Source organism: Scomber scombrus, chromosome 1 (genome assembly GCF_963691925.1).
Source record: "Scomber scombrus chromosome 1, fScoSco1.1, whole genome shotgun sequence".
Lineage (NCBI taxonomy): Eukaryota > Metazoa > Chordata > Actinopteri > Scombriformes > Scombridae > Scomber > Scomber scombrus.
Window position 1 is genome coordinate 29,170,059 of NC_084970.1, and position 27,309 is coordinate 29,197,367.

Below are 27,309 nucleotides of genomic sequence, written 5' to 3' on the forward strand. Positions count from 1 at the left end.
GGGAGTAGAAAATACATTTTAATACCTCCTTGCACTGCAGTCTTCCAGCGAATTTTAATAGTGGGATGGTGAGCTGTTGACAGCTTGAAGTCATTTACATCAAGACAATAATAAAGCCTCAATTGCTGACATGCAGAGTTGGTTCTTCAACTAAACACCACAATACAAATACACCCAGGAGTAATTGTTAATATCAGTAAATCTTGTCTAGATTGCTCACTTGTTATCTTTAATTAATTTGCATGACAGTAATGTTTTAATTCAAGAAGTCATAGTTTTTTACTGTCACTTATTTCAAAGTACAAACTAACATGTGTTGCAGCTTTTTATCTGTGCAAAGTGTGTCAGTTGATAGTTATACTGAGACAGAGAGCATTTTTAAGGAAAAGGAAACGTATTTCTCTAGTTGAGCAGACTGACACAGTGGCAGTAATTGGAAAATCGTGGCCCTGGTGCTGAGCTTCTAATAATGAGACATGTCTCTCGTTGTGTTGAGGATATTAATAATGTAAAAATTCAGGAGCCAGTGTTGGACACTCCTAGATAATTAATGTTCACTCTCCAACTTGACACCAGTTGATTCTGTAGGTGAAGGACTGTTAAATTTTTAATCATCACCAGGCAGCTCGGTGTGCCTGAGCTCAATGAAAGGGACAAAGTGAGTTGCAAATAGCTGCCTGTTTAGATGGAAAGACTTTAGTCACATGGCACCAGTATGATCCAAATGCTATGTCCATATTAGTTGAGCTTAACTATGTGTGCATTGTTTGCTTCCATTTTAAAGTGGTTGAAAAAAGTGTCTGAGAATTCATTGGGCATGTGATGTTCCCTGTAGCTATACTTGGTGTATGTTGTTTTATTTGGAATTAAATTCTTGCAGATAACGGTGAATAAAATGGTACTTTTTAGGCTAAGGATATGTATAAATCCAGATAATTCCCAATTGAATTATTGACTTGCCATGTTCAGTAAGTCTGCTCCACTACACTACCGGTATTTCAGGTAGCTATTGTTATTATTTATATGAAAAAGTAATTATGGTTAGGATTTTAAAATTACGTTTGCGTTATAGAAAAACTATACATTTCCTCAAATGCAAAAAGATGCCTCTTGATAGAAAATAATGTATGCATGCATGCAATAATTCTTCATTGTTTCCCAGAAAAGGGAATGTGTGTGCCTGAGAAACAACTCGGATCAATTATACTACTCAGGAGGCCACCGGCTACATTTACATGAAGGGTGTAATTTGGCTGTTTGCCATGCTCCAGTAGAGATCCTGTTTGAGTTAAGCTGTTTACATGAACTGCATTTTGGTTCCTTTGTAACCATGAATAAACCAGTCAACAAATATTCCCATTCACCTAAGCGTCTTCCGCCCACAGATATAACCACCAACTTTAATTCAGATATCAGCCAATGAAGCTTCTAGTTACGCCCTCCATATCGGTCTCAGCAAGAGCAGATCACTTTTACTACAAGAGAAAACCAACCCAAAAACTCAAGAGGTTTCTTAGTCCTAATATGCCTTACGACAAAGCCAGTATCCAAACATCAAAAACTTAAATAACAGTGGAAAAGGGGTAACTAAAACAACAAATTACTTATGTTCAGTAATGGTTGGTAAATGAAGCCCAATTTATATTTTCACACCATGACTGCCATTAAGTACAATAACACAGTCAATCTATATTTACTTAAACTGTTGTTGCTTTTAACCGGATGCTGTTGTCACTCACTGTTTCATTCATTTCATCCTGATCGGCCGTACTTTGCTGCGCTTTCATGATGTTAAGCTGCTCTTAATGAAACTCAACACTTCCTGCAGATGTTTCACAGTAAATGTGACGTGAAAAGATTATTCTCTCTGAACTGCTGGAAGGGTTTTAATGTGAAACAGATGGAGGAATGAGTTGGCATTGACAGCAAACGGCAGATGGAAGTAAATCACAAAACAGGGACAATTCTTACAGAAATATATTCAATTCTTTTCATGAAACAAGGAAATTAGCAATAAATGGGTATCTATCATAAAAATCCGCCTCAGATGAAGACCTGGTTCTTTTCAATTGAAGTGAATAAAAGCCTTGTGAGTCTTACAATGTGTACAAATGGGTTCTTCGCAGTGAGGGTGGGCGAAATATCGAATATACTTGTATCGTTCAGTGGGATGTAGTAAATTACTAGTTTGTGAACTTCCACATCATTTTTTTAAACCACCAGCATGAGATTCTGGTGATTTAGCTTCTCTCGCTCTCTCCTCACAGACACAAAAAGAAAAAGAAAAAAAAAAACTCACCTACATATGTTGCACACACTTGTCTGTGCATCCAGACCTTTCTCCTGGGCGAGTGTGTGCGATGTATATAAGTGAGATGAGGCGTGTGTTTAACTTTCCGCTCACTGCTAACAGCTAACTGCTAACGGTTGTTTTTTTGACTCGAAGCTTCAGGTTCACAGCAACTACACTTCCTGCCAAGATGAGCCGGGCGCTTCAGCATAGAAGAACCAGTGGTTCTGCTTTGATTAATGTCATTACAAAAGTACTTTATTTAACTAAATTATAACAGTACTGTATTTAACTTAACTTAAGCAATACTGCCTTCAACCATACTTTATTATTTTACTAACAGTACATTTATTGAAGTATAACACTATTTAACTTTATTAGCAGAACAGTACTTAATATAACTATTGTAACTGCAGTTTATTTAGTTGTTTAGTATATTATTAGTTTACAGTTGTTGTTATTGTTGTAGTAGTTAATATTGAGATATACATCCTGTATCACAATATAGCCTAAGAATATCGCAATATTATTTATAAGCCATATTGCCTAGCCATACTTCACAGTCAAAAAGTAACAAAGATGAGAGCTAATTACATCTGTTGAGTCACAACAGTCTCTTAAGCTGCAACCTAAACAAATTTGCCTTAACAATGTCCCACAAGAAATGTGCAAACACTACAAAAACTTTCAAAACCAAGAAACATTAAGATAAAGAATCTAGTGTCAAAAAAAACAAAAAATCTGACCATTCAGTGCCAACTTTTGGTAGTGAAATCTTTTTTAAACCCTTTACATTTACACTCAAGCATTCATTGATAGCATTTCTGGTTTTGTAGTACCAATCAAAGGTTTGGAAACACTATCTCATTCAAGGGAATGGGAAGAGGTGTCTACATGTACAGTATGTGTGTTTTGGCTTGTCCGTGTGTGCTCTCACCCTGTGTTGTGTAGCGATGGAAAAACAAATAATATATTGTGCGTGCAAAAAGCTGAAAGGCAGTTACAGTAAAGTTTCCCGAGGGCAGCTGCATTTGTTGGGGGGTTAATGAATGCCAGAAACAGGCATGTGTTGTTTAGTGAACACGATAGATTAAAGAACGACTGGGCGAACGATCGCTTTTGCATACAGTTCCCAACAACACCCTTTCACCTCCCACATGTAGCCCACAGCTCATAGACAACCCATCTGTTTCTCCATTCCCAGGGTGAAATCAGCCTTGACAGCTCTGGCTTAGCAGTATTTCAGAATTGTCCTCTCCAGGAAGACACAGTTGGCTTTTCGTAGTTCCCTATCTATCAAATTCTCTGCCTCTGTGCTTCACCCTCACCTTCTCTAGTAGTCTTACTATCCCTCTTTCTTACCAAATCATATTCTTCATTTTTACTCTCCTGTTCTCCCCCCACTCTCTCTCCCTTTCTCTTCATTCTGTGCCTCCCTCCCCCCTTATTCCACCCTCCTCATTTTTAAAAGCCACATGCTCCCAGCCCGTCTGGCTCAGTTGCACCCTGCCAATGAAGGGGTTTTTATTGGGCTGAGATTGAGTGCAGCCAAGCAGGGCCTGGCTAGGGCTGAGGCTGGGGCCAACCTCGCAGTCCCCCAACCCAACACCCTCCCCCCTCCCCCTCCACATGCCTGTTCTGGTCTGGCCCTGTTGCCCAGAAGGAGATTACTTGTCTCTGCTGCCCTTAATTGCCGACAGCAGCTGAAAAGAGCCAGAGAGAGAGACATTATAGAGAGAGGAGAGGGAACAGTGTTGGCTTGTTGAGCTGTTACTTGACAAGCTTGGACTCAAAGGTTTGTGTTCCTGCTGTCAAATCCTGGCACTGTATTAGTTGGTTTTATTAAGATGGATGTTGTTTGCATCAAAAGCTGGTTGTAACTCACGGTATTTTGGACTGTGCTAAAGATGACTAGTACAGTATATGAGACACATATGAAGTGTTAAGGTAGGAAAGCTGATGAAAGACTCATTACACAAAGTATAAACCTCTGTACACATGACTTCATTATAAGGATGTATTGTAAGAGCAGTAGGGCCACTATGCCCTCTTCTTGCCCTTTAAGCCACTGTTATTCTTCATAGCCAAAGGCTTCCTTCCAGCAGCCTGTGCCCCGCCGTCCCTCTTTCACTTTTTCCAATGAACTTGTGAATTTCATATTATTACAGTTGGTTATTGTTGAATCCCCTCTGGCATGATCCCAACAAATTAAATAGCGGGCAGCTTATTGAATTGGCAGTCTCCGAAGAAGCTGTGGAGCTGTATGAATGTTTCACCTCTTTCCCCTTTTTGCCAATTTTGTATTTTACATGTAGGTTTCCATTCAGCTCACCTCTCCTTAAAATGTGTGGAATCCATGTTTGCAGCATGTTCCCATTCATCCTGCATCAGCACTTATTATGAAAGTGTTGCCATAACATGTAGCTTGTAAATAAAACAATGCTCAAATTTGAATTTTTAATACACATACTGATTTTCCATTCTCTGGCCAGTAGCTGTGTTTTAATTGAATTGACTAGGTGACTGAATTATGGCAACACAAACTGATACTGACAAGCACCCTGTGGAGTTTTCGTGTAAACAAATTTATTTTAAAGCACGCTGTATATCCTTGAGGGCTAATACACGTGTTGATTGCATTTCCTTCCTCTTAAAACATTTGCAAAGCCGAATTCTAAAATATATCAAATTGTGTATAGTTTTCTGCATTGCCTCGGTTGGTGTGTTGCTTAATTTATTGAATGTTTACCACCAACAACTGTCAATCAGCAGAATTGAAACCAGCAGTGGGATGTAAATGCATGCATGAATGTCCATGTGTGTCTGTATGATACAAACAAAATGGTCACCCATCTGTTAAAACATTGCTTAATAGAGCTACTAATGGTCAAACATTCCACACGGTATCTTTTTTAATATGGAAAAAGCACTTTTCAACACACATGACTGATGAATACATTTATACTATGATGGCACGCATTTATTTAGGTGCATTTATTTTCTTTAAAAAAAGAAGGGAGAAAAAAAAAGCGGTCCGGAAGCCGGCCACACAGCAGACACATTCACTCCTGTGTTGTACATGAGCCAGTTGTCAGTGATATTTATGAGCAAGCAGAAGATGCAGAGGTCTTGTCTCACAGTTGTCTGACTTCTAACACCAAGTAAATTGGCCTGAAGCAACCGTGTAGTGATACTCTATTCACACTGAGGCATTTTAATGCACCTGTCATAAGAACTACATGTGCGCCATCAGATCTCTCCCATGTCAAACGCTTTTGTCCCACTACCCAGAATGCCCTAAGGCTGTAATCCTGACCTTACTTACAAAGAATCTGACACTAATAACTTGTATCAACCTTAACTGTATTTAGTGTGAATGTCATTGTTACCCAGAGTGTTTTCGTGTAAATCCACTTAACAATATCTTAATTCAATACCTGTGTTTCCCAGCAAGCTCAACTTTAATTGCATTTGTAAGCAAGTCTACTCTGACTACATTAGATACTTCCTGATGAATATGGAGGGCTTTAGCAAACCTCCTTGTCACTCAACCACAATGTTTCGTGCCCTTTTGATTAACATGGAATGGAAACAATTAGGTGGGGGAGGTGGTGAGGCAAAGCAGCACATTCAACAGCTTTAAATGCTAATTAGCTAATGGAGGATGAAAGAGCAGGCAACTGGCGGGGTTTCACATGAGCACACTCAAGCTCCGGCTGCAGCTACGCTTGTTTCATCTGAATTTAGCAAGACCACCACCATTTTGTTTCCTTGAGTACCTCAGACAATACAGCCATCTTGTGTAGCGTGATTTTTTTTTTTTTGGTAATGATCTCAAATGAGGCTGAACCCATCTTTTCAAGGCGTGCCTCATGTTACTTCTTCCTTTTGGGTCCTTCCGTATCTTTGCTTTTTCCCCCCCTTTTTTTTCTTTCCTCTTAAGCTATGATACATTTTCTTTTCAGCACTTCTTATTTGATAATTCTGAGTTCACAGAAATATTCTCATTGCATGTAAAATTTTGTATTGTTCTGTATTGTTTTAATGTGCTTTTTGTGCATTTTCTCAGCCTGTAGGGGCCCAATTTGCATACAAAGTCTAGATAATGTACGTGCCAATTACAAAAGACTTGGGTCTCTAAGTGTAGTTCTATTTAAAACCCCACTAGATCTTATTATTATATCAGAATTTGTCAAAAATCTTGTTATGAAATACACTGACTCATAGTTCCTTAAAAGTAATCACTCTGAATTAAAGTGTCGTCACATGGCCTTGTCAGACCGACATTAGCCTTGCATGAAAAAACATTTTAGACATTTTATTCATTTAAATGAGACTGATCCAGCACTGCAGCTGGACTCCTAGTGCAAGTGCACATTTCTGGTAGATTACTTTGCAAAGAGAGCCATATTTCTACTGTTCATCTCATTATCGTTGCACCAGAAAGATTAAAAAAAAGATATAATAATTGCCAATGTAACTTTCCTGTTGTAAAATCCAGTGTCAGACTGTTACAAACTCGTTTTGGCATCTGCTACGCCTTTAAATTCACTGAATCGTGTCTCACATGTCTACCTGAAGCAACATGCCCCTACAACCAAAGACAGCAGGGCTATTTGCAGTCTGAATCCCTGCTAAGTGCCAAAACATATACATTTCAAACAAGATTCAGGCTGCTTACTTTAGGAAGCTATTTAAGAAACAGTGCATGGTCTTCGCAGTTCACAAGATCGATCTTTACATTGTACTTAGATGTCCGTGTCCCCTCTGGCTAGTTGATAGAGGAGGTATTCTTCTCTCTAATCTGATGAGGTGTTAATTGCTACACTGGGACACTTGTTTCTCAGTTAATATAAACTGAACAAGGATTTATATTGGGTATGTTACAGTTTTATGATTGTTTTATGTAGTGTCCTTAAAGGACATAATGGGTGTGTTCTATATTGTTACTGTTGTCAACAAATCTCAGGAAAAGACCAAAACCTGTAATGTTAGTCCCTAATCTTTCATCCTATTGAGGACATACATGTTTAAAAACTGCACTCACATATGTAGTTTCTTTTTTAAAGTAGAAATTAATTTTCCAAACAGCTGAACACTGTAGTTTTTAGTTTACTCAAATTGGAGTAACTAATGCGTTTGTTTGGGACTATTTCCTGTCACAGAATAAACTACGAATGAACAAATAAATGACACATGTTCATCATAAAAGAACATGTCACCACATTTAACAGGGCGGGACACTGGTGTGTTTATAATAGCTTTTGGAAACAATGGAGGTATATGGCACAGACAAGATATATTAGGTTTTAGCTGTAGAGGCAGCACTTGTCAATCAATTCATAATTGGTTTTGATCTTTTCATAGGATTTATTGACAATAAGAACAATGTAGAATGTTTCCATTCTTATTCTCTAACACCCCATTATGGACACACAACCTTCACCTTTTTAACCCCTACTTAATCACAGATAATTTGGTTCAGGGACTGTTAGGAGAAATTTTAATTTGGAGACTGCATACTTGACTTGGAGACCCAATTTTGGGAATTTGCCATAGGAAGCAGGACTCATGGGGCTCTTTTTGAGTCCACACCAATCTTTAATGACTCTGAGTGTTTACATATTTTATCTCTCATCGGTGTATTACACTCAAGTCGACATTGCCTGTAATCTGAAATAAACATCTCCATTATCTTGCCCTAATTTGTCAGGGACCATACAGATGGGTTGCCGACTCTGTTGATTTCCCTTAAAAGCCCCAAATTTGTCACAACCTTCAGTGCTCCTTTGAGAGAGATAGAGAGGCTCTGAATAAGAGAGGTGAGGAGAGAGGAAAAAGCATGCTGTCATGAAAAGAGCCGCTTCCTGGCTGGCTAGATGCAATCATGAGCACTATCTGATAGCGCCGGAGGAAATTGGATGAGCTGAGAGCTGTTGGCTGCCAGTGATGGGAAAGATGACTCCTTTGTCACTGTGTCAGTCAATTCCATACTCTCACCTGAGAGACCAATCAATAACACAGGGAGAGAGTGCTTTTCTCTTGTCTCTAGGCTTCTGTATGCTGTGGGCTGCTGTCAATTATATGCTGTAAAACACCCTCTCCTTCATAGGAATGTTGTATGGCATGTTATATGTTGAACATAAATATGTCATGGATGGGGTTAAATATGATGTATTTCTGCAGATTTAGAAACATGGCTTTGATATATTAGGATGTTTTGGAAGTGAAATTATGATTCTATGTTTAATAGATGCACACATAAATACAGTTCACTTGGTGTTGACAGTCTTATTATTGCATAGCCAAGACTGTCTATTCTACAGTATGTATGCATACAAGATAGTATGTGAAAATGTCTTTGGATCTGTTGGATTTTGGTGGTGGTTATAATAAATGTTGTACTGCTCGTAAGAAGTGCAACTGCTCTCATTAGCAACTGCATCATTAGTTGTGCAATCATTGTGCATAAGACCCTGAGAGACTCATAACTATCAGTTGCTGTCAGGCATGTAGTATTACATCAGGCATGGAGGACATCTTACATGATGTAGGCGTATAAACAGAGACACTCACTGAATGATTCATCACAGTGATACTGGGCATTATGAAGCTTTAACATATTCTGTGAACAATATGTTTATGTCAGTTTTGCGTAAGATGTTCTTTTCTTAACATTTTTTTTCCCCCTCATTCCTCCCCCTCACTCCTGCAGTTCTCTGATACCTGTGAGGAGTCCGCTTCCCCATTCGTCTTCATCTGCAACAACCCCCAGGAGCTGCTGGTGAAATTCCCCATGAAAGGGAAGCACAAGATCTGTAAGTCCTACTTCTTTCATGTCAGGGGGAAGTGGAGTGGATGAAATTAGCCTGAGCAGACTAAGACATTTTTTTTTTTAAATATCTTTATTTTTCATGAGCTTTCTCTTCTGTGTTTGTATGCCCACATGCATTCATAAATAGCTGAGTAAAATAATCATAATGCAAGGTGGAGTACCTGATTTAATATATTTTCATTAATTCAACAAGATTGCACATGCATACACACACACAAACACACACACACACACATGCACACACATGCACATAAACACACAAAGCATACTCCCTCATTCACATGTATAGATCTTCTCCAAGAGCCATCTGTAAAGACGGGATTTTGCTGTCAGGTTGCCTGGGGGACAAGCCGGGCCTGGATGTGCAGTGTTGTTGCTGTATTGTGTGATTTATAATAGGACTCAAACACATTTTCCCTCCGCTGCCATTGCTGCTGCTGCAAAATGATGTACCTGCAAGCTCTTTTGTTAATATTTCAAAACCCTCTAAAGACTTGAGAGGATTGTTTATGCAGCTGTGCCTCTTTCAGATCTTTTCCAGATCGATGGAGGCTTTTTTGAGAGGCTCAAGGTAAAATGTAGCAGGAGGTGTGCCCTTTTTTCACTAAAACGGATATGATGACCTTGTCTACATTTTTGTGAAAATGAGGAACAGAAGTTTTTAAAGGTTTGGCACAGAGTTGGACAGTGAAAAATGAAATAAAGTATTTAACTAGATGTCGGCAGGTCTCGAAAAATGTATTATTTGATAATTTCTGTGAATATATATTTAGTTACATTTAAAGTGTGTAAATGTTGCACTAGATTTGCATTTTAGTAGTCTTAAATTGTTCACACGTAAATTCTGACATTAAAACAGTCTAATAAAAGGCTGGATTTGATTAAACATTCTGACACATTCTTACAGGTTTTCTTTAGACTTAATGCAACAGTAGCTTGTGGTTTTATGAATCAGCAGCTTAGTTTGTTTTGCCAAATGAAAACAAATATGACTTTGTTGAATTTATAGCCATAGTAAATGGTTAAACAGTAATATATGTCGCAATTAATTACAACCTGCTGCCAGATTTTTCCATTTCAGTTGTTATAACTCAAAGATTTCTCCAAAGAGAACAAATTAGTGATGTTACTGAACTGTGCAGTTTTTTTCTGCTTCAAAAAGGATCTGACTGCCTAAGACAAAAGAGATATGCTTAAAGAAGGGCTTTGTGCTATTGTTTTGTTTTGATGACGTGACACATCATTCATAAAGAATTCTTAACGGCAGTAATTTTAGTAGGTTGCCTTTATCCTGAACCAGTGACATTTTGCATGTCATTACCTGCTGAGATCCTTTGGTATTGTACAATGCTTTGTCTTTAGTCTTATCCAATTGCCTTACAGCTTTGTCCTGGCTCTGGCTCTCACATGTGTAATTAGATATACCTATTCTCAGCCAAATGCACACACAATCACCACCACTACCACCACCACACCATGTATAGTACTAGTCAAAGGTTTGAACATGCTTTCTCATGCAAGTGAATGACAACATTTTTACTGGTCTTGTATTTTCTGAAGACGGTTAAGTTAATTAATCTGAAGACTGCTGTTTTTGTTTTTTAGTTTAAATTGCATTCAGTATGATGAGATAACACAAATAACACACAAAATGCCCACATAACATACAGGACATAACTTTAACTATCTCACATGTAATAGCAATGATATGTGAAAAGGTTCACCATTATGTCTTCATTCTGTGCATGTCTACAGTTTTGCATTTTCCATGCTAATGTGCATTAGTCACAACATGCTTCCTGCTGTATAATTTACCTGGTTATATGGATTGGTTACGCTGACCCACTGGACCTACACAGTCGTATTCCTGTGTCGCCGGCCATAGCTTTCACTATCTCACTCTTTTGCTCTCTTGCCCCATCTTCCACCTCAATTCCCAGTGCATCTCACGGGTCAAGGCATTGCCGCTTGTCTTATTCGCGGGGGCTTAACACAAGTATTTTTCTTGCTCCCCCAGCAGCTTATATTGACAAGATCTGCTTGTCACCGGCATTGCCTACCATCTCATGTCTCATCAGAATGAGCAAGAAACACAGTGTACAGTGCTCTGATCTTCCTTTCTTTTCAGCAGACTCACTTTATTACATAATGTTCACTATTGATGTTTTTTTTTTATCATGAAAGCATTAAACATTTATGTGGTAGGCAGCTAACTCAACACAACCAGCATTGATATTATAGTATCAGATTATCAAGTATTCACTGCTTAAATTTAACTAAGCAGCATGGGCATCCCATTAATGTCCTCTTTATCACCCCCTTTTAAATGGTCATTGTCATTTTAGTCCCCCATTTGCTGTTACTGTGGTAGGAACTACTCTTCTTAGACATCACCCGCTAAGACAATCACTTCTTTCCTTCAGCTTAGAAATCATCAGCTGCTTGAGTTTTTATATGAATGTTTTGGTTTGTGAGACTAGCAAACCAACCAAATGAGCTCAAAGTTGCAGCAAAGGTTGTTGTTGTTATTGGTTGGATCATCATTACTAGCAAACCTTTTTCATTACTGTCGCTATAATAAAATTGCATACAACAGCTTGGAGGTTTGGAAGGACTGTAAAGCCAGCACATTCACGTAAGACTGAACATTATTGGATGCATTTGGCAATTATCAAATAATGTGTTGCTGCCTCTCTCTCTCTCTCTCTCCAGCCAGTTTTACACTTGGTTTTTTAGATTATATGCTAGGTTATGCTAGATGCAAACTCAGGTTGATCAGTCGTTACCCTGTGGAAGAGTGTGTGACATTTAAAATGGCATACAGCCAAGGCACACTCGCTGTAATAAGAGATCTGCATTATGCTTTATGGTCACATCCTGTGAACATTTGTATCTGTGTGTGTGTGTGTGTGTGTGTGTGTGTGCGTGTGCGTGTGCGTGTGCGTGTGCGTGTGCGTGTGCGTGTGCGTGTGCGTGTGCGTGTGCGTGTGCGTGTGCGTGTGCGTGTTCGTGTGCGTGTGCGTGTGCGTGTGCGTGTGCGCGTGTGCGTGCGTGCGTGCGTGCGTGTGTGTGCACACGGGCCTCTGTGTAAGCTGAAGGTCAGTATGGGTGTTGAAAGCTATTTGGCTCTCTGTCATGAACCCACATTTCCTTTAGCGGTTCCTTCTAGCTATCCTTCACTTCCCTGATGTTTTTAATGTTTTTTTAATTAGCCTGACGTCCTCTGTATGGTGTGGCTGTGTACACATCGCTAGAATAGTAAACCATATACCACTAAGATATCAAACCTGCTCTTCACCCTTTATAACATTTTTTTTTTTTAAATCAACAAATATACTTTTAAGCTCTATTTCTTGTAAAAGTGCCAAACTGACTGCATCATTTACCTGACAGTCCATTTTGGAGCTCTCCATAAACGTACATTTAATATGCTGAATGACCTTTAAGCCTGTAAATCAGCTGATCTTAAAGCTGTAGACACACTACATAATTTAAAAGTTAATTACAACCCTAATCTGGTCATAACAACTTATTTTCAACATAATGGAGAGCTTTGCTTGGTCTGTGAAAAGCAGCATGTCACAGTGCACTGGTCATTATCTTGTTGCCCTCAAGATGACGGACTGAAGTCTTTCACCTCACTACTGAACCTCAAACCAATTGGAGGCATTACAATGACCGACCAACTATGTTTGATTTTATAACTACATTTCAAACAAATCTGAACAATATCCTGTAGTCTAACTGAGTTTGACTGCTGTAATCAATTCAATGTGTGATTCTGACTCTTTTCACAGTCAGGTAGGTTTTGTTCCTGGGTTAAACCATTTCTGTCCCATTCCTTTAATCCTTTCCCTTCATCGCCCTTCAACTGCACAAAGCTAGAATTATGTCTGCTCCTTATGATAAGAGACTGTACATTTCTATACACGTTTCTATACACAAGAGGGGGAACCAAAAAATTGAATGTGATACACTCATCCCAGCACTTCTCACATTCTTGGACACATTGCCTATAGTCATCTTTTATCGCCGTGTTCAGAGCCTCATGCGTTTCTTTGTGGTTTTCTTCCACGGTGGCAAATCTTCTTCCTTTCAGTCCCAATTTAGTTTCACCAAGCTGGAGGCATACATTACCTAACGGCAAATCCTATAACTACACCATACTCATGCACTGTCAATGGCTACAAGGACATTTTGGGTCTCCCATAGTATTTTGGTTTATCTTTAGTCTTTCAAATATTTGATCACGTGCTCCATCCATCTCAACTTAAATTGGAAGGACGCCATGCTGGGACTGTTATTACTAAATGAGCCAGAAGCTGTTTCTTGTTGTTTTGCAAAGCATTAGGTAACCTGTGTATTATATTTGACCTTCCTATTCTGATGCCTACGAAGAATCAAAATCCAATTGCTTAGGCATGAAGAGTGCATACCCAGTGTAATGTTCCATGAGAGAATCAAATGGCTTTAAGCCTTGTTTAAAGACTGTTCGACCAGCAAGAAAAAAAGCACAGATCTCTTGTAAGGACTGCACTGCATTATTCCGAGTTCACACTGCACAGTTTTAGCCCTGACTTTCTACTCGCCAACAGTTTTTCGAGATCGCAGACTAAATCTGCAGATCAGAGGCAAATCGGCATTTGGTTGGGGCTCACAAATCAGTGCTTGATTGCTATGTGTGAACTGTTTAAGGATGCAATCTTAGAGCTTTCAGAGAGCTTATACTATAGTTTATTGGTTTAATGTCTATTTGTAGTCTTTGGCATACACATAAGCTTTCAGTATTTGTAACCTTGTTGTCCTTGCTGAACCACAGTACCAGCAGGCTGCTATGTTTTCACAGCCAAAATATTTATTTATACCATTTCTTGTGTCACATCCTGCATGTGTTTTCGTGACAAAGTGTAGTTTGGATACCAGACAGACTCGTTGGGAATTCCTTCTGGTGAAACATCTTGTAATGTGTGACCTCCTGTTGTCAATCAATCATGTAGTGTGCAAACCAAGGCGACTTCAAGACTCACGATTTACAAGACATGAAGTTGTGTGGTGTGAACAGTACGGCGATCTGATGACTTTGAAAGTCATTTAGTGTGCCCGTGGCATTAGTCAAGGAAGCGCAACAGTTCAGGAGCATCGAAATATTTAAAAAATGTATGACAAACTCAAGACATCTACAGCCTTTTGTTCAATCTTGGAATAATTTATCAAATCAGTTTGGTGGTGTATTTGTTCTATAAAGATTCACAGAGGTTTATCCAATGTGCTTTAACTCCAAAAAGGACATTCTCACATGAATTTAACATTTAAATGAATCTCTGTTATCACATACAGTGCTCCTCAAGTGTAGAGGGAAAAGAAGTCATTTTTACCCATTTTAGAAACAAAGAGGGAACGTCCTCTAATAGCTTTTAAAGAAGAAAAGGTCATTCCCAGATCTCCACTCAGCTTGGTTCTCAACATATAACCCTTGTGATATTGCATATGAATTCAGGGAGTGCTTTGTGAACATTGGCTTATCTTTTTCTATAAAGATTAGTCACACTGATGGCTCTCCAGCAGATACAAAAGAGGTCTCTTTTTGCTGAGGTTTGATCCAACTATGGGGTAGGAAGTGATGTATATAATTGCTAAGATGAGAAATTCAGCTCCAGCAGCAGGTCATGATGAGATCATTTTATCACTGGTCGTGTTAGTCATTGACATATATAATCTCAAAATCACTGGAGACTGGAGTCATTTTGAAGGACCTCGAGGTCGACAAAGTAGTTCTCCTGCTTTAAGCTTAAGGTGCCAGCATAATCCTTTTCAGATTATCTATTTGATGTATAACAGGATTCTCCGGGACCTGAACACCCATGTTTCAATAACCATTCAAACAATTACCAATGGCAAGTAGCTTTTTGAAATATTACCACATATCTTACTGTAACATTGTTTTATTATCCAAATGATTTTGCTCTTTCGGTATCATATTCTTGGCGACCATAATATTGATGTATTTAAATATTGATGAAAATGGTATAATGATATATATCACAAAGGGTAATTTAACTCATTAGTAATATCTAGCCCTTTAAATGTTATATTTGATTATCCTCCAGTGAGAAAAAGTAATTAAAATAAAGAGGCGGTGCTTGATCCTCCAATTAAAGGGAAACATATTTTTTGACCAGTTGGATGTGGCTGTCATGGGTGGTAACTGAGTACTTAAGGTTTCTTATTGTCATATGAATGAATAAAACTGAGCTGGGTAATTATGAACCAATTGTGAAGCCTTAATCTATAATCTCTTGTTACCATATAGTCACAATCTTCTAGTTGATTTGGCATTGCCCATGGTTACTGTTGGCAACAGGAAGTGCAGTTTAATACCTCAGGCTCAGACTTGAGAGCAGCACACACTGTTTGAGCAGCTGCACTGTCAGAAATACAAGATAAGAGCAACTGGTGTATCTGTTTATAGTGCAGCCAAACAAATGTATACTGTTTAAATAAAGAAGTCAGTCAATAATTGGCCTTTATCCATCATGCCAACTGTAATCTGATTTCATGCTTTGCACAGAACAAGTATTTTTCCACACCAACAGCAGTGCACAGGAGTTGCTTACCTTGCAGAGGAGTTGGAAGTGTTTCATTAGTCCCTGCAATATTTAAAACTGATCCGCTGCCAAAAGGTGTCTGAAATGACCATGTTGTTTTGAAGCATTTTTGACGAACAAATGTCATCAACACAAACTAATCTTGCTGATCTGTTTCCCAACTAAAGCTTTTAATGTGAAACAGCAGCTGTAGCAAATGCTCAGTGTGCATTATCAGTAACTAAATACAGCTCTGACTTGTTTGTAGCGGAGTAGAGAACAATGACACTGATATCAATGACATAAAATTACAGTACAGTAACACTGGATTACATGCATGTATTGTTCCTTGTGCATCCCCGGAGCGTAGGTGAGAAAATTTAGGTTTACGCAGAAATGGCAGACTAACAATATAGAGTGATAATCACTGAATGTAAACAAATCGAATCACTGAATGTAAATACATTGAATAGTTAATGCAGAAACCAACATCATCAATAGTAACAAAAATAGGGTTTGATTTCATAAAAATATTAAATATTTAAACTTGAATTAATATTCTACATCTCGTACTCAGTTTGTTGCAATGACTCAACCCTCTGTTCTCTGATGGTTGCTGGATCACATGGAGAGTATAATTTATATGTAAGACCAACCTGCACATGCACATATACACATACAGCAGCAACACAAATAGGTATTCATTCACTGGTGAATGAATACCTATTTGTGTTGCACCAGTGAATGCTTGCCCTATGACTAATCTCCATTACTCCATTACTTTTAAAATGCAGACCACTGAAACCAGTACAGTACATATGAAGCACTCTTGTGAGAATTGCTTGAATCAAAGTAATCTATATTTACTTGTTCCTGTAACAGCCATATGCCAAGGGACTAGTAAGTGTATATCACAAAAAGAGTATTCTCTTTATTTGTTTGTTTATGCATTTAACATCATATCCCTTGTACACATTGCACTTCTTGTCTGTTTTCGAAGTCATTTGCATTTTCCACGCATACATTATCTGGCTGTTGCAATATGCATGGCTTTTACTCCTCCAGTTGAACCACATATGGCAATAACACAATATATTCCCAGTGAAAATATTGCAGTTGAATGTTGCTCCACTAACCATCAGCTGCACTGTTACCTTGTGATTACCTCTTTGTTTTACGTGTGAAATCATAGCACCATGGGATTGCAAATAGAGAAAGCCAATTACCTAACAAATGTCCACCTTCTCTCCCGAGGTGGTCGTGTTTTTTTTCTTTTCTCCTCTATTCCTCCCCTACGCTCTTCTTCTGTCAGCCACTGCTAGGAGACAGAAAGAGGTTAGAGCGACGGAAGTCCTTTTTTGGTTATTTATTCATGGATTTTCCATTTAATATTCATGCCTTTTTCAGGACTATCTGGGTGCAGAGGAGAATTTGCTGCCTCGGAGGCTGCCGGGGCCAAAAATCAGGTTTCAGCTCCAATGAGCCCAGCGGATGAAGGGAAGAGAGAGAGAGATAGATAGAGAGGGAACGAGAGAGCTGGGTTTCATGTGTTCTCTAGTAAATGAGAGGCAGGCCTTGAAGGTGACAGGCTGTGTTTATTACTGATCTGTCAGCCGGTTAATGGGGAGAGGAGAAGAGAAGAGTGGAGAGAGCTGAGCTGTTGAGCAGAGACCAGAGCACACAGGCATGGGAGCCCCAAGCAATAAACGTTGCCATACTAGATCCTCCTTGTCCTTACAGATTCAGTGACAACATTCCTGCATGCTGAACTGCCTCCACTGGCAACAGAGTATTTTGCTGTGCTCTTTTGAAATCTGTATTTTTCAATTAACAAACATTAACAGATATAATATGCTGCTAATGCTCACATACCTGCCTTGTATAAAGATGTTATCTGTCAAGATCTGTCCCCCCACTTCAATCTCAGCTGCACCTTTGGGAGAAAATAACTTGCATATTGGCTACCATTATTGGTTACCATGGAGTTTATATATTAAAAACAGAAAATGTTATTTGGTGAAAGAGCAAGAGCAAAAAGTATTTCTTAAATTGCAAAATACAGTACATTGAACATTTTTGCCATATCCATGTTTTACTGTCACTGCACTTACTGGAAAAAGAAAAGTCTGGCATGATTTCTTCTGTATTCCATGATTATCACTTTGTATTTTTTATGCAGAGCTGGGTACAAATTCAGATTTCTACTCTGCTACTCTGCTCTACTATTACTCAAATAGCCTTGACTTTGAAATATGTTCTTTCTGAGAGCTCTGTAGTATTTGATTGCACTTGAGCTAAGACTTTTTATCAGCAGCCCTTGCTAATGAAACCTCTTGGTTTTCCATCTCAGTAAAGGGTGAAAAGGCTGTGTAAGGAAATTGCTCTTTGTTGTAGGAATAGATTTGTCTTTTCTTATCTTAACCAAGCATTGTTGTCTTTATCAGTCACCATTACAAAATCCATATCAATCAGCGTTTGACGTGTCAGTGCTTTCTTTTGTCACGTTCTCTGCATGAATAACATGCTTCTTGCAGTAAGCATTTTAATCAGTCATTATTTCAACTAATGTAATAATTACTGTAGTCTATTAAAGCATTTGTGTGCTTCGTGCTCACACGTCATTATATTTGTGACCCGATTCACAGAGGCTATTTCCAAGCAGTGCTTACACACAGTTCACAACCACTAGCAGTCTCAAATTTCACAAATGGATGTCGGTTGTAAATTGCAGATAAATTTGAATTGCAGATAAATGGGTCGCAAAAATGATGTTTGTTTTGATCAGATAAAGGTGCAAATAAGAGAAATGGGAAATCATCACAAGTTGAAAATAGCAGCTTCCATGTTGCAAATTTGTTTAAACAGGGCCCCTGGGTTAAACATACAGCATTTGGTTTTACAGGCATGAGAGATGCTTACATCGTCCTGTGGTGAGATATTGCTGCTACTGTATTGTTGCACAAACCAGATTTCCTGGTGATGCCCCAAGGGCTAATACAGCTGAGGTTAAAATTAATTTAGTCTTCAGGAATATAACATGGATGCAAGTGTAGCAAGGAGAGCAATGTCTGTTTCATGCACTCAGCACAGTGTCTGCCTTGTAACCCAATTATTTCCACGCTACAATTGATCGTCCATACTTTTCCTGAGAGAAAAATAGTAAAAGCCTTTGCACATTCAGGTTTGGGCTATCATCTTTTGTTGTTTTCATATTTATCTGAGGCTTGTAAAGTATACAGCTAGACATTCATTCTCAGTCATATGATCCAGGGTTTGAACAGTGGTTGTCGATACATACCAGAGTGGGTGAATGGAGAGACACTCTATTGGCTTTAATTCAACACTGAGCTAGTGCAGATAAAATGTGTGTTAGTTTTTCTGTCGAGTTGCCTTGTAGCTACTGTCTTCTAACATGGAATATATACAGTTTAAGCAAAAAGATACACATTTCCGTTTTAAAGAAAATGTGTGATACCAAAACTGATTTTAACACCCCTTTTTTAATTATACACCATATTTTCCAGTTTACACTCTCTCTCTGTTTTGTCCATCTTTTCTCTCTCCCTACCTCTTTGTCTCTGTCTGAGCCAGTGATCAATCTGGGTCACCACTGAGAAGGGGGATGCAGACACATGTGGTTTGCAGTGTGATCGATGTCCTTGATTAGTGAGAGATTACTCCTGTGTGTGTGCATGTGTGTTTGTGTGTGATTGGGAGAGGCCTGTTAGTTAGCATGAATGCAGTTGGCCTGCTGCCTTCATTTTGTTAATTTGTCTGGAGAGGAGTTGAGGATCAATAGGTGGATTATTTGCACTAGTATCTGAAAGAGGTGGGGATGTTAAACTAGGCATTTTCAGTTGAACCAGTCATGGTCAATGAGTCATTTAAGGTGGTTAAAAAAGCATCAGTAACTGTTTCCTCACAGCTGTGAAGAGATTTTTATACCAAAGTCAAAAACATTGCAAAAAGCGGGTTATTTTTATAGTGATGTTTACTGATGTGATATAAAAAGCTTAGAATCTGTTAACATTATAACAGCAAATAATTTTCTTTTTTTTTTTTGAAATAATGTAATATTGACAAACATAATGAATAAGAATCCGTAATGGTTTTTTTTAACCTGCTACAATAGAGTTTCGGTGATTTTAAGCAGACAAAACAAGCTGCACTGACAAATTATCACCTTTTGAAAAGTGTGCAGAATTTAGTGGCACTTAGCAGATCAGACATGCAACAAATGGAATATAGTATTTCTTAAGTATGTTTCAATGAGTGTATAATCACCTGAAAACTAGAAACGTGTTTTTCTTTCTCCAGAATGTGCCCTTTTTATCCACATAGGGATCAGTTTCTCTTCCACGGAGCCCACCATGTTGTACCGTTATCTTTCTACAGTAGCCCTGAACAGATACATCTGCAACCTCACCGCTAGACACCAGTAAATCCTACAGACTGTTCCTTTAAGTTCATATGATGAACTAGTTGTTATAACAGTTGCCCGTTTACACATCCAGCATATATGGAGACACCTAATGAAAGTAAGTCCAATTTTCACTTTCCTTTTTAGCTCTGTTTTGTTATCCACCATCTGTTGAGGGAAATATCTCTTTAGCTGCTGAATGCTCCACTTTGTGATATTCACCAACTAGTCACCAACTTTGGCTCTCTGGTGTTTGTAATGCACATTTTCTGCATATACAAGCTTTTTTTTCTGAAATAGCTGCCTGCTGCAACTGAAGTCAGAGCTATGAGAGTGATGAGAAAAAATCAAAACAGAAAAATTGCGGGCCGTAAAACCAAAACGGTAAATTGAAAGACACTATAAAGCTCTGTGGAGCTGAGAGGAACTGCAGTCACTACATCAGTCACAGTACAAACTGCCCCTTTCAAATGCAACCACACAAGCGAGAAACTGTACAGTTGTGACATAAACCTGTCAGTGCTCTCTCATGGATAAACTTCATAATGGCAACAGTGTTTTAAAATAACCTCAAATGTACTGTATCTTTGCAGTTTCTTGTTACTTATTTGCTGACATATACACCAATATAATATATCTGTAATGCCATGATAGTGGCCTAGATATTTTATTGATCGGGCTCTTGATCCTTGTATTTCCATACTACAACTACATCAGCTATTTGACTAAAATTAATTCAAGGAATATATTTGGATTCGTTATAATTTTTTGTGTCCGCTGGGTGACAAAAAATTAAAGATTCAATAATTATCATCTTTATGTTGTTATCAATATTTCAGTTATGCAAACTATTCAAAGTAAAATTGTAATTGTAAGTGAAATGGTAGTAAGTTAAATCTTTGTTGTACCGATAAGTCAAAAGGCTGCAATGTAAAAATAAAATAAAAATACAGATAAACCTAAACACGCAGTCATTTTATAATTTTTTTTAATCTAGCATACTGCAAACTGAATGTGTATGTTACTAAAGAAATGTGCCACCATCCAAATACTTACGGACCACAATGTAGCTTTGAAAAGTCATTTGTATTGAAATTGACACTTACGTTGGGCACACTTTAAGAAATATATAGCATTACCTAATAATGTAAAGAGTGACCTGAGAAAAAACACTGTTGTATAAGTATAAACATTGACACACTGCTGCCATAAGGCCATCAACGGTTCTTTTAAAAACTCACCGCAACCAATGTAATCACCTTATTGCACTTGTGAGAAAGATCAACAGTAGTAATTTCCCTTAGAGGAGGCTGTCAGCTTTCCATCAGCTGTCAGTGTTTTCACTTTGCCTGTTTTCAAAAGAGCATTTGATTCTTGCAGTTTTCCTCTCCCTCTGAAAAGAAGCAGACAGATGTAATAGCCATTAGCCTCAGGGAGAGACAGCACAGATGTGTCAACAAGGCTTGACTTTTACAGTCCGAGTGAAGTCTGAGCAAACAGTGGCTGTGTAGAGCCCTGTGTGGTTGAGCAGTGATCCAGCGACACGGTCGCACGGCGTTGCCCCGGGACTCCAAACAGACCATGACTCTAGTTCTCATTACAAGAGTAGGTCAGACCACCCCAATACGGAAAATAAATAATGCAGGGGAAAACCTGAGTGCTGCCACCTCACTGACAACATCCATACAACCATGTCCTTCATGAGTAAGTGGTTCAACCTTTTATGTACTCCGACTGTAAGCTGTTTTTATTTTTTTTAGTAGTCTTAATGTCAGCTGTTTTTTTTCTGATAGTCTTATTGTCAGTTAGGGCTGCAACTGAGCATTATTTTGATAATGAGTTTTTATTTTCTCTTTTTAATGAATTGACTGGTCTGTAAAATGTCACAAAATAATGAAGAATACAGTTTCCTAAAGCCCAAGGTGACATTTACAAATTGCTTGTTTTGACTAACTAACAATAAATAAAACCCCAAAATACATAGTTTACTGTTAAAAAGCAGCAAATCCTCACAATGAAAAACTAGAACCTCGAGTGGATTTATGCATTTTTGCAATTTAAAGATGAATCAATTATCAAAATGAGAAAATCAATTAATTATTTTGGCTAGCTTCAGTGTATGCCTGCCATTTGACTGATCTAAGTATCTACCTCATATGATCTTAATCCACCAATTCCCTCCTTTCTTACTTTCTCATGGCTCCCAAAAACCCTTGAAAAATCCAATTCTTTATCTTAATTTGATCTCAATTTCCTCTAGCAGTCGCAATGGAAAGTCCAAGATGAAAGAGTTGAAATTCTAATTAAGTTGTAATGGCAGCAGCAAGTTTTTTTTTTTCCTCCTTCCTGCACATTTCTCCCTAGTCAGCCCTCTCCCTCCCTGTATGTTTAGCTTGATCTCTTCAAATTTATTTCCTACTTTGTAACCAGAGGCAAGAGCCCTTGACTTGCTGCCCCCACAGCCGCAGCCAAGGCAGCCATTTAAGTTGTGATTAAAAATTAATGGTTGAGTGAGAGGCAGCGGAGAGGGAACAGGGGAGGGCAGAGAAAGAAACAGACAATGCTTGAGCAAGAGGCTAGGCTTTGGAGAGGGGAGCAAGCCCAAGCAGCAGCTGCTCCCTGATAGAGGGTTGGAAGGTCTTCCCACAACTCTGCTGTGTTTAACTACTCTGCTCAGAACCCCACCATGAATATTGCATTACTGCACTATAGGGCTCCTTGTGTTACCCCCACTGAGTGTTAAGCAGAGCTGCAGCAACAGTCCTGAAGTGTCCACGTGAAGCCCACTCCCACTGAGAGGGGCATCCACATCGAGGTGTCCACGCCATACAAACTAGACCAGCTTTAGCAGCACATAACTGTCGGACTGAAAAAAGGACCCTTGTTTACATTACATGTCTCCAGCTAGATTGTAAACGCAGCCACAAACAATGAAATGGTGTGCTGCCATTTATAATCATTGTATCTGGTTTTTTTGGCTTGTGATCTCTGCTGGAGCTGTTAAGAGCTTTCCTTAAAAGACTTTCCAGCTTTGTTATGAAATGATTTCCAGTTACTGGAGGGGAAAAAAGGACAGTGATGGTTTTCATCAATACAAACATTCAAGGCCACAGTGGTTGTACATTGTATTTTAATACATTTTAGCTGTTCAATAACTCAAATCTTCCTGATCAGTTTGAGTCTTGCCCAGCCAATTTGGTGCATCCATGTGATTCTCTGGCCATTTCTTTAAAAGCTAAACAGAAATACCATGGGGCCACACAAGGTCCTGACCTTGACTTCACCAGATGATGAGTACTGGCACTTACATCACAGCCTGCCCTTTTCTTCCTTCTGGCCTCTTTCTCTGTACCATTTCATTACAGTGTTTCTCAAAGTCCATTACCCGGTGATATGTGCACTTATTTCAGTCCTGCCAAAATGGTTTTCCTGTGGTATATAGCTCAAGATTGCAGCTCAAGTGGATTGATTCCAAAGACAATTAAACAGTGTAAAACATAGAATAACACTTTAAAAAAAAATTTAAAAAAGGCTATGGTAGCATTTTACTAAGTAATGAAACTGAGTCCTGTAAAGCTTTATGGATGGCAGATTATGCTGAAAGCTGAAAGTAAACACACCACAAATGTCCTTTTTAATTGCACCAAAAAAATTGTGTGTGCATACAACTGTGGTACGAGGTCAAAGTTGCAACCGCGTAACAAGATGTAACAGACAGCCTGGCGAAAAACGTCTAATATTCACAATTCCCAAATAAAATGTGTCTGATTGTGCATGTGTTTTTCCTTTCACATTTCAGACTATCGTCTTGCTGTTTCTTTGATATCAAGCCATTTCTGCAGCCTTCCCAAAAGAACGTTGCGGTTGACAAAACTTGGATGTGTTTTAACCACAGCTGTCTTAAGAGAAGATGGAAATAGGCTAGTCTGAAGAAAACCGTTTACAGTAGTTAAAATGCTCTTAGCTATTAAACAAAATTCCACTTTAATGAAGCCGAACATATGAAGCTGAACATTTTTGAGGGTTTAGGGTCGACCGCGGAAAAGGAATGACATGACTGCACAGGCAGATTTAGTTTAGAAGTGTTTGCAGTAACACATCTTAATGACAGTTTTTCATTGAAAACCTCTCATTAAATTTACTTTAAATGTAGGTGGATATGAGTATTAGTAATCAAATAATTTGTGGATTGGTCTGATTGTAGCTCTGTAAGGTTGAGTGCATTATCTTCCTAAATCAAGCATCAAATTGTCACAGATTCTTAGAAATTATTTTAGATTTTATTTAGTTTATTGCTCTTTAATGTTTTCTCTGCCATTTTTTTAATCAGTTGCTCTTTGTACTATAGGTTTTCAAAACAAGGGGCTTCTAACATTTGTAGCATTATATTATGTTGTGGCATTATACTGTAGCATATAACAATATTCTGGTTCTTTTATGGTCAAAATATTAACAATGAAAATGTGTTAAAACTGTTTATATTTGAAAACATACTGTGGTTTTCGTAACTGAGTATTTTTCTAAGGATCTAGGTAGATAAAATTCTCCAACAATAATGATTGTTTGGGAGTTGAACGTGATACAGTTGATAATATATCTACACGGATGGATAGAAAACTCGAGCCCCTTTGTGCAGTCTGTATTATCTAACTGTAAACACTGAAAGCTCACACGTCAGAAGGAGGGCATTGTACATAAATTGTATGTTATCTCTACAAGAGTGAGGTATGGCACCACTGGAAATGGATGTCATCGAAGAATGTCAGATTTAAGGTATAATCAGATTTGTAATATGCTCTTGCCACCTCCTCCTCTTTATCATCCACCTCCCTGTTGCTACACTCTGCTCTTTCAGGGTTTTTTTTTCCATGCTTCTCACATAATTTGTTAATTCTGTCCTATTTCCTCTGCTGCTGCCATCACTGTTCTTGCTCTAGGTGTTATTTGCAATGCTAATGAGGCGAGGCAGCAAGTAATGGTTTGTAGGGAAAATAAGCTGCCTGGAAAGATGCTGATATGGTAATATGGCTTGCCGTGGCACATGGACAATTCTCTTAGAGGGTGGTTTCATAGTTGCACATGCAGTGTCATTGTTTAAATTTGACTAGATCTCATGAGCTCTGTCAAATGAGCAAAAACAAAAAGAAGAAATAATTTAGGCTTAAAATCTGCTTCGAGCAGTTATGCTTTTAAAATGCTATGTCTTAATAAAAAGCCTGACGTTTTATTAATTAATTAGTAGTATACAGTGTACACAGAAGTTTTACTTTTGCAACACATGAATTTATTGTCAGTAGCAGTATTGTGATCAAAAACTATGCAGAAATGTAATTTTAAAAGAAGATAATGTATTTGCCAGACACAACATGAGTCAAAAATAAGTCAATTATAAACAGAGACTAACTTTAAACCAATAACTGTTTGAAAAATTAACATTTTCTGGAAGACAGAAGTGTATCGTCTATAGTGAAGGAACCTGAACTGCCCCTTTTGTCTCTAGTCCAAATTTTTGGAGAGAAAAATGCAATGCTTACAATGTTTGCACATTCCATAATTGAGTTTAGGAACCTTGTATTTTCCTCCTGACATCTGTAGGAACAGATGTAAAGTATGAGAAGCTTTAACCTTGCCTTCTCTCATCACTGTAGGGACCTGATTATTCTTTAGTAAGCCAACATGCAAGGAACTATTAGTCACCAGCAGGCAGTTTTCAGTAGGCAGCTCCCCACTTACTGCATCTCCCTTCTGCTCATGTGATTGAAATTACAGTCACGCCAATAGCAAAGGCAAGTAAATGGATTATTGAGCAACTGTAAGTGGCTCGCTCTACAGAGCTGGCTCTGTGTGCTCTCTGGCCAGATACAAAAAAAAATCTAACAATAGCACTACACTGCATGTTCCAGCTCTCAGAGGACTACAATGAGTATTTCCTTTATCGTTTTACAAATTTATTTCTTAGTGGGAAGGATTTCAAACCCTGTTTACAGTTGGTTTTATTCCAGCCACATCTATTTAAAAGGTAAATACATGTTATTCAATAGGGCTTAACTATACTCTCTGAATCATTGTCCTCACTTGAAATCATGGTTTGCCAAAAAATGTTGCCAGCTCAGTAGAATTTCTCAGTCCCTTCCCTCTTCTGCTCCCTTTTTGTATTCTGCCCCCTAACAGGTTCCAAATAGCTGATTACAAATCATTAGAAAAAAACCCTGCCAACTAAATGAATTACTAAAACAACACACTCTCTGTAAAATCATTCGCTCATACCGTCTATGAATTAACATTTTAAGATAAAATATACAAGAGGCTTTAGTCCTGCTGATGTTAACAAATGTTACAGTAGTGATTAGTTTCTCATTTTAAGGATGTGCACATGTCAAGACCAGTTTGAGCATCAACTAAGGTCTATCAAAATCAAACAACTCACACAAAATACCAGGCTTTATTTTCCAAAGGTTTATGACCTCACCAGGTTAGTACGTGACGTTGGTTTTACTTAATTGATATACAATCTGTCAATTAGTGATTCTAAATGCATTCAACCCAGGGATACTAAGATGTTTTCACTGTTGACAGTTTTCACCAGGATTGTCTGCAAACAGAAATTCATGCCATCAGAATACTTTGAAAGATGCTGTTATTGTGTAAAAAGTCTTCACCTACTTCTTTTGAATATGTAATCCATAGAATTTGCTTTAAAATCCCATTCATGTTTTCATGTCTCATCCCCCAAATTTCGCAGATTTATTTTCTCAAACCAGGTATGTAAAGTAAGAAAAATTACAATAATTTTTATTATCAGCAGTAAAAGTTGTTTCTGATATTTGGTCGCAAACATAAAGTGTTACATCATCAGCATATAATGCAAGCTTGTGATTTATGATATTGACTGTAATTTCCTGCATTTTCATTTGTTTTGCCAAAGGTTCTACATAAAGAGCAAAAAGGGCTGGTGACAGAGTGCATCTGTATTGTCTCTGAAACATTAATTCATTCTGGCATTCTTCAGTAGGAGCTGAGTATAATTGATGCCAACAATTGAGTTTTCAGTGAATTCATATTGCTCTAATACCAAAGCATATTCACACAGGATAAACAATTGTTCAGTTTATTGTTCCTAAACATAAAGAGCACATTTGCTATCATGTTTGGTATCTCCCTCTAATAGCTTTTTGTATTA

At 38.2% G+C, this 27,309-nt stretch overlaps 1 protein-coding gene across 1 annotated transcript in view; it reads left to right on the forward strand.

Moving 5' to 3' along the window:
• The window catches only part of trip4 (thyroid hormone receptor interactor 4), a 77,442-nt gene that overhangs the window by 23,287 nt on the left and 26,846 nt on the right, over positions 1–27,309 (forward strand). Inside the window, exon 12 of the mRNA XM_062416945.1 lies at positions 9,006–9,108. Within this exon, the coding sequence (XP_062272929.1) occupies positions 9,006–9,108 (103 nt within the window). The remainder of the gene's footprint in view (positions 1–9,005; positions 9,109–27,309) is intronic.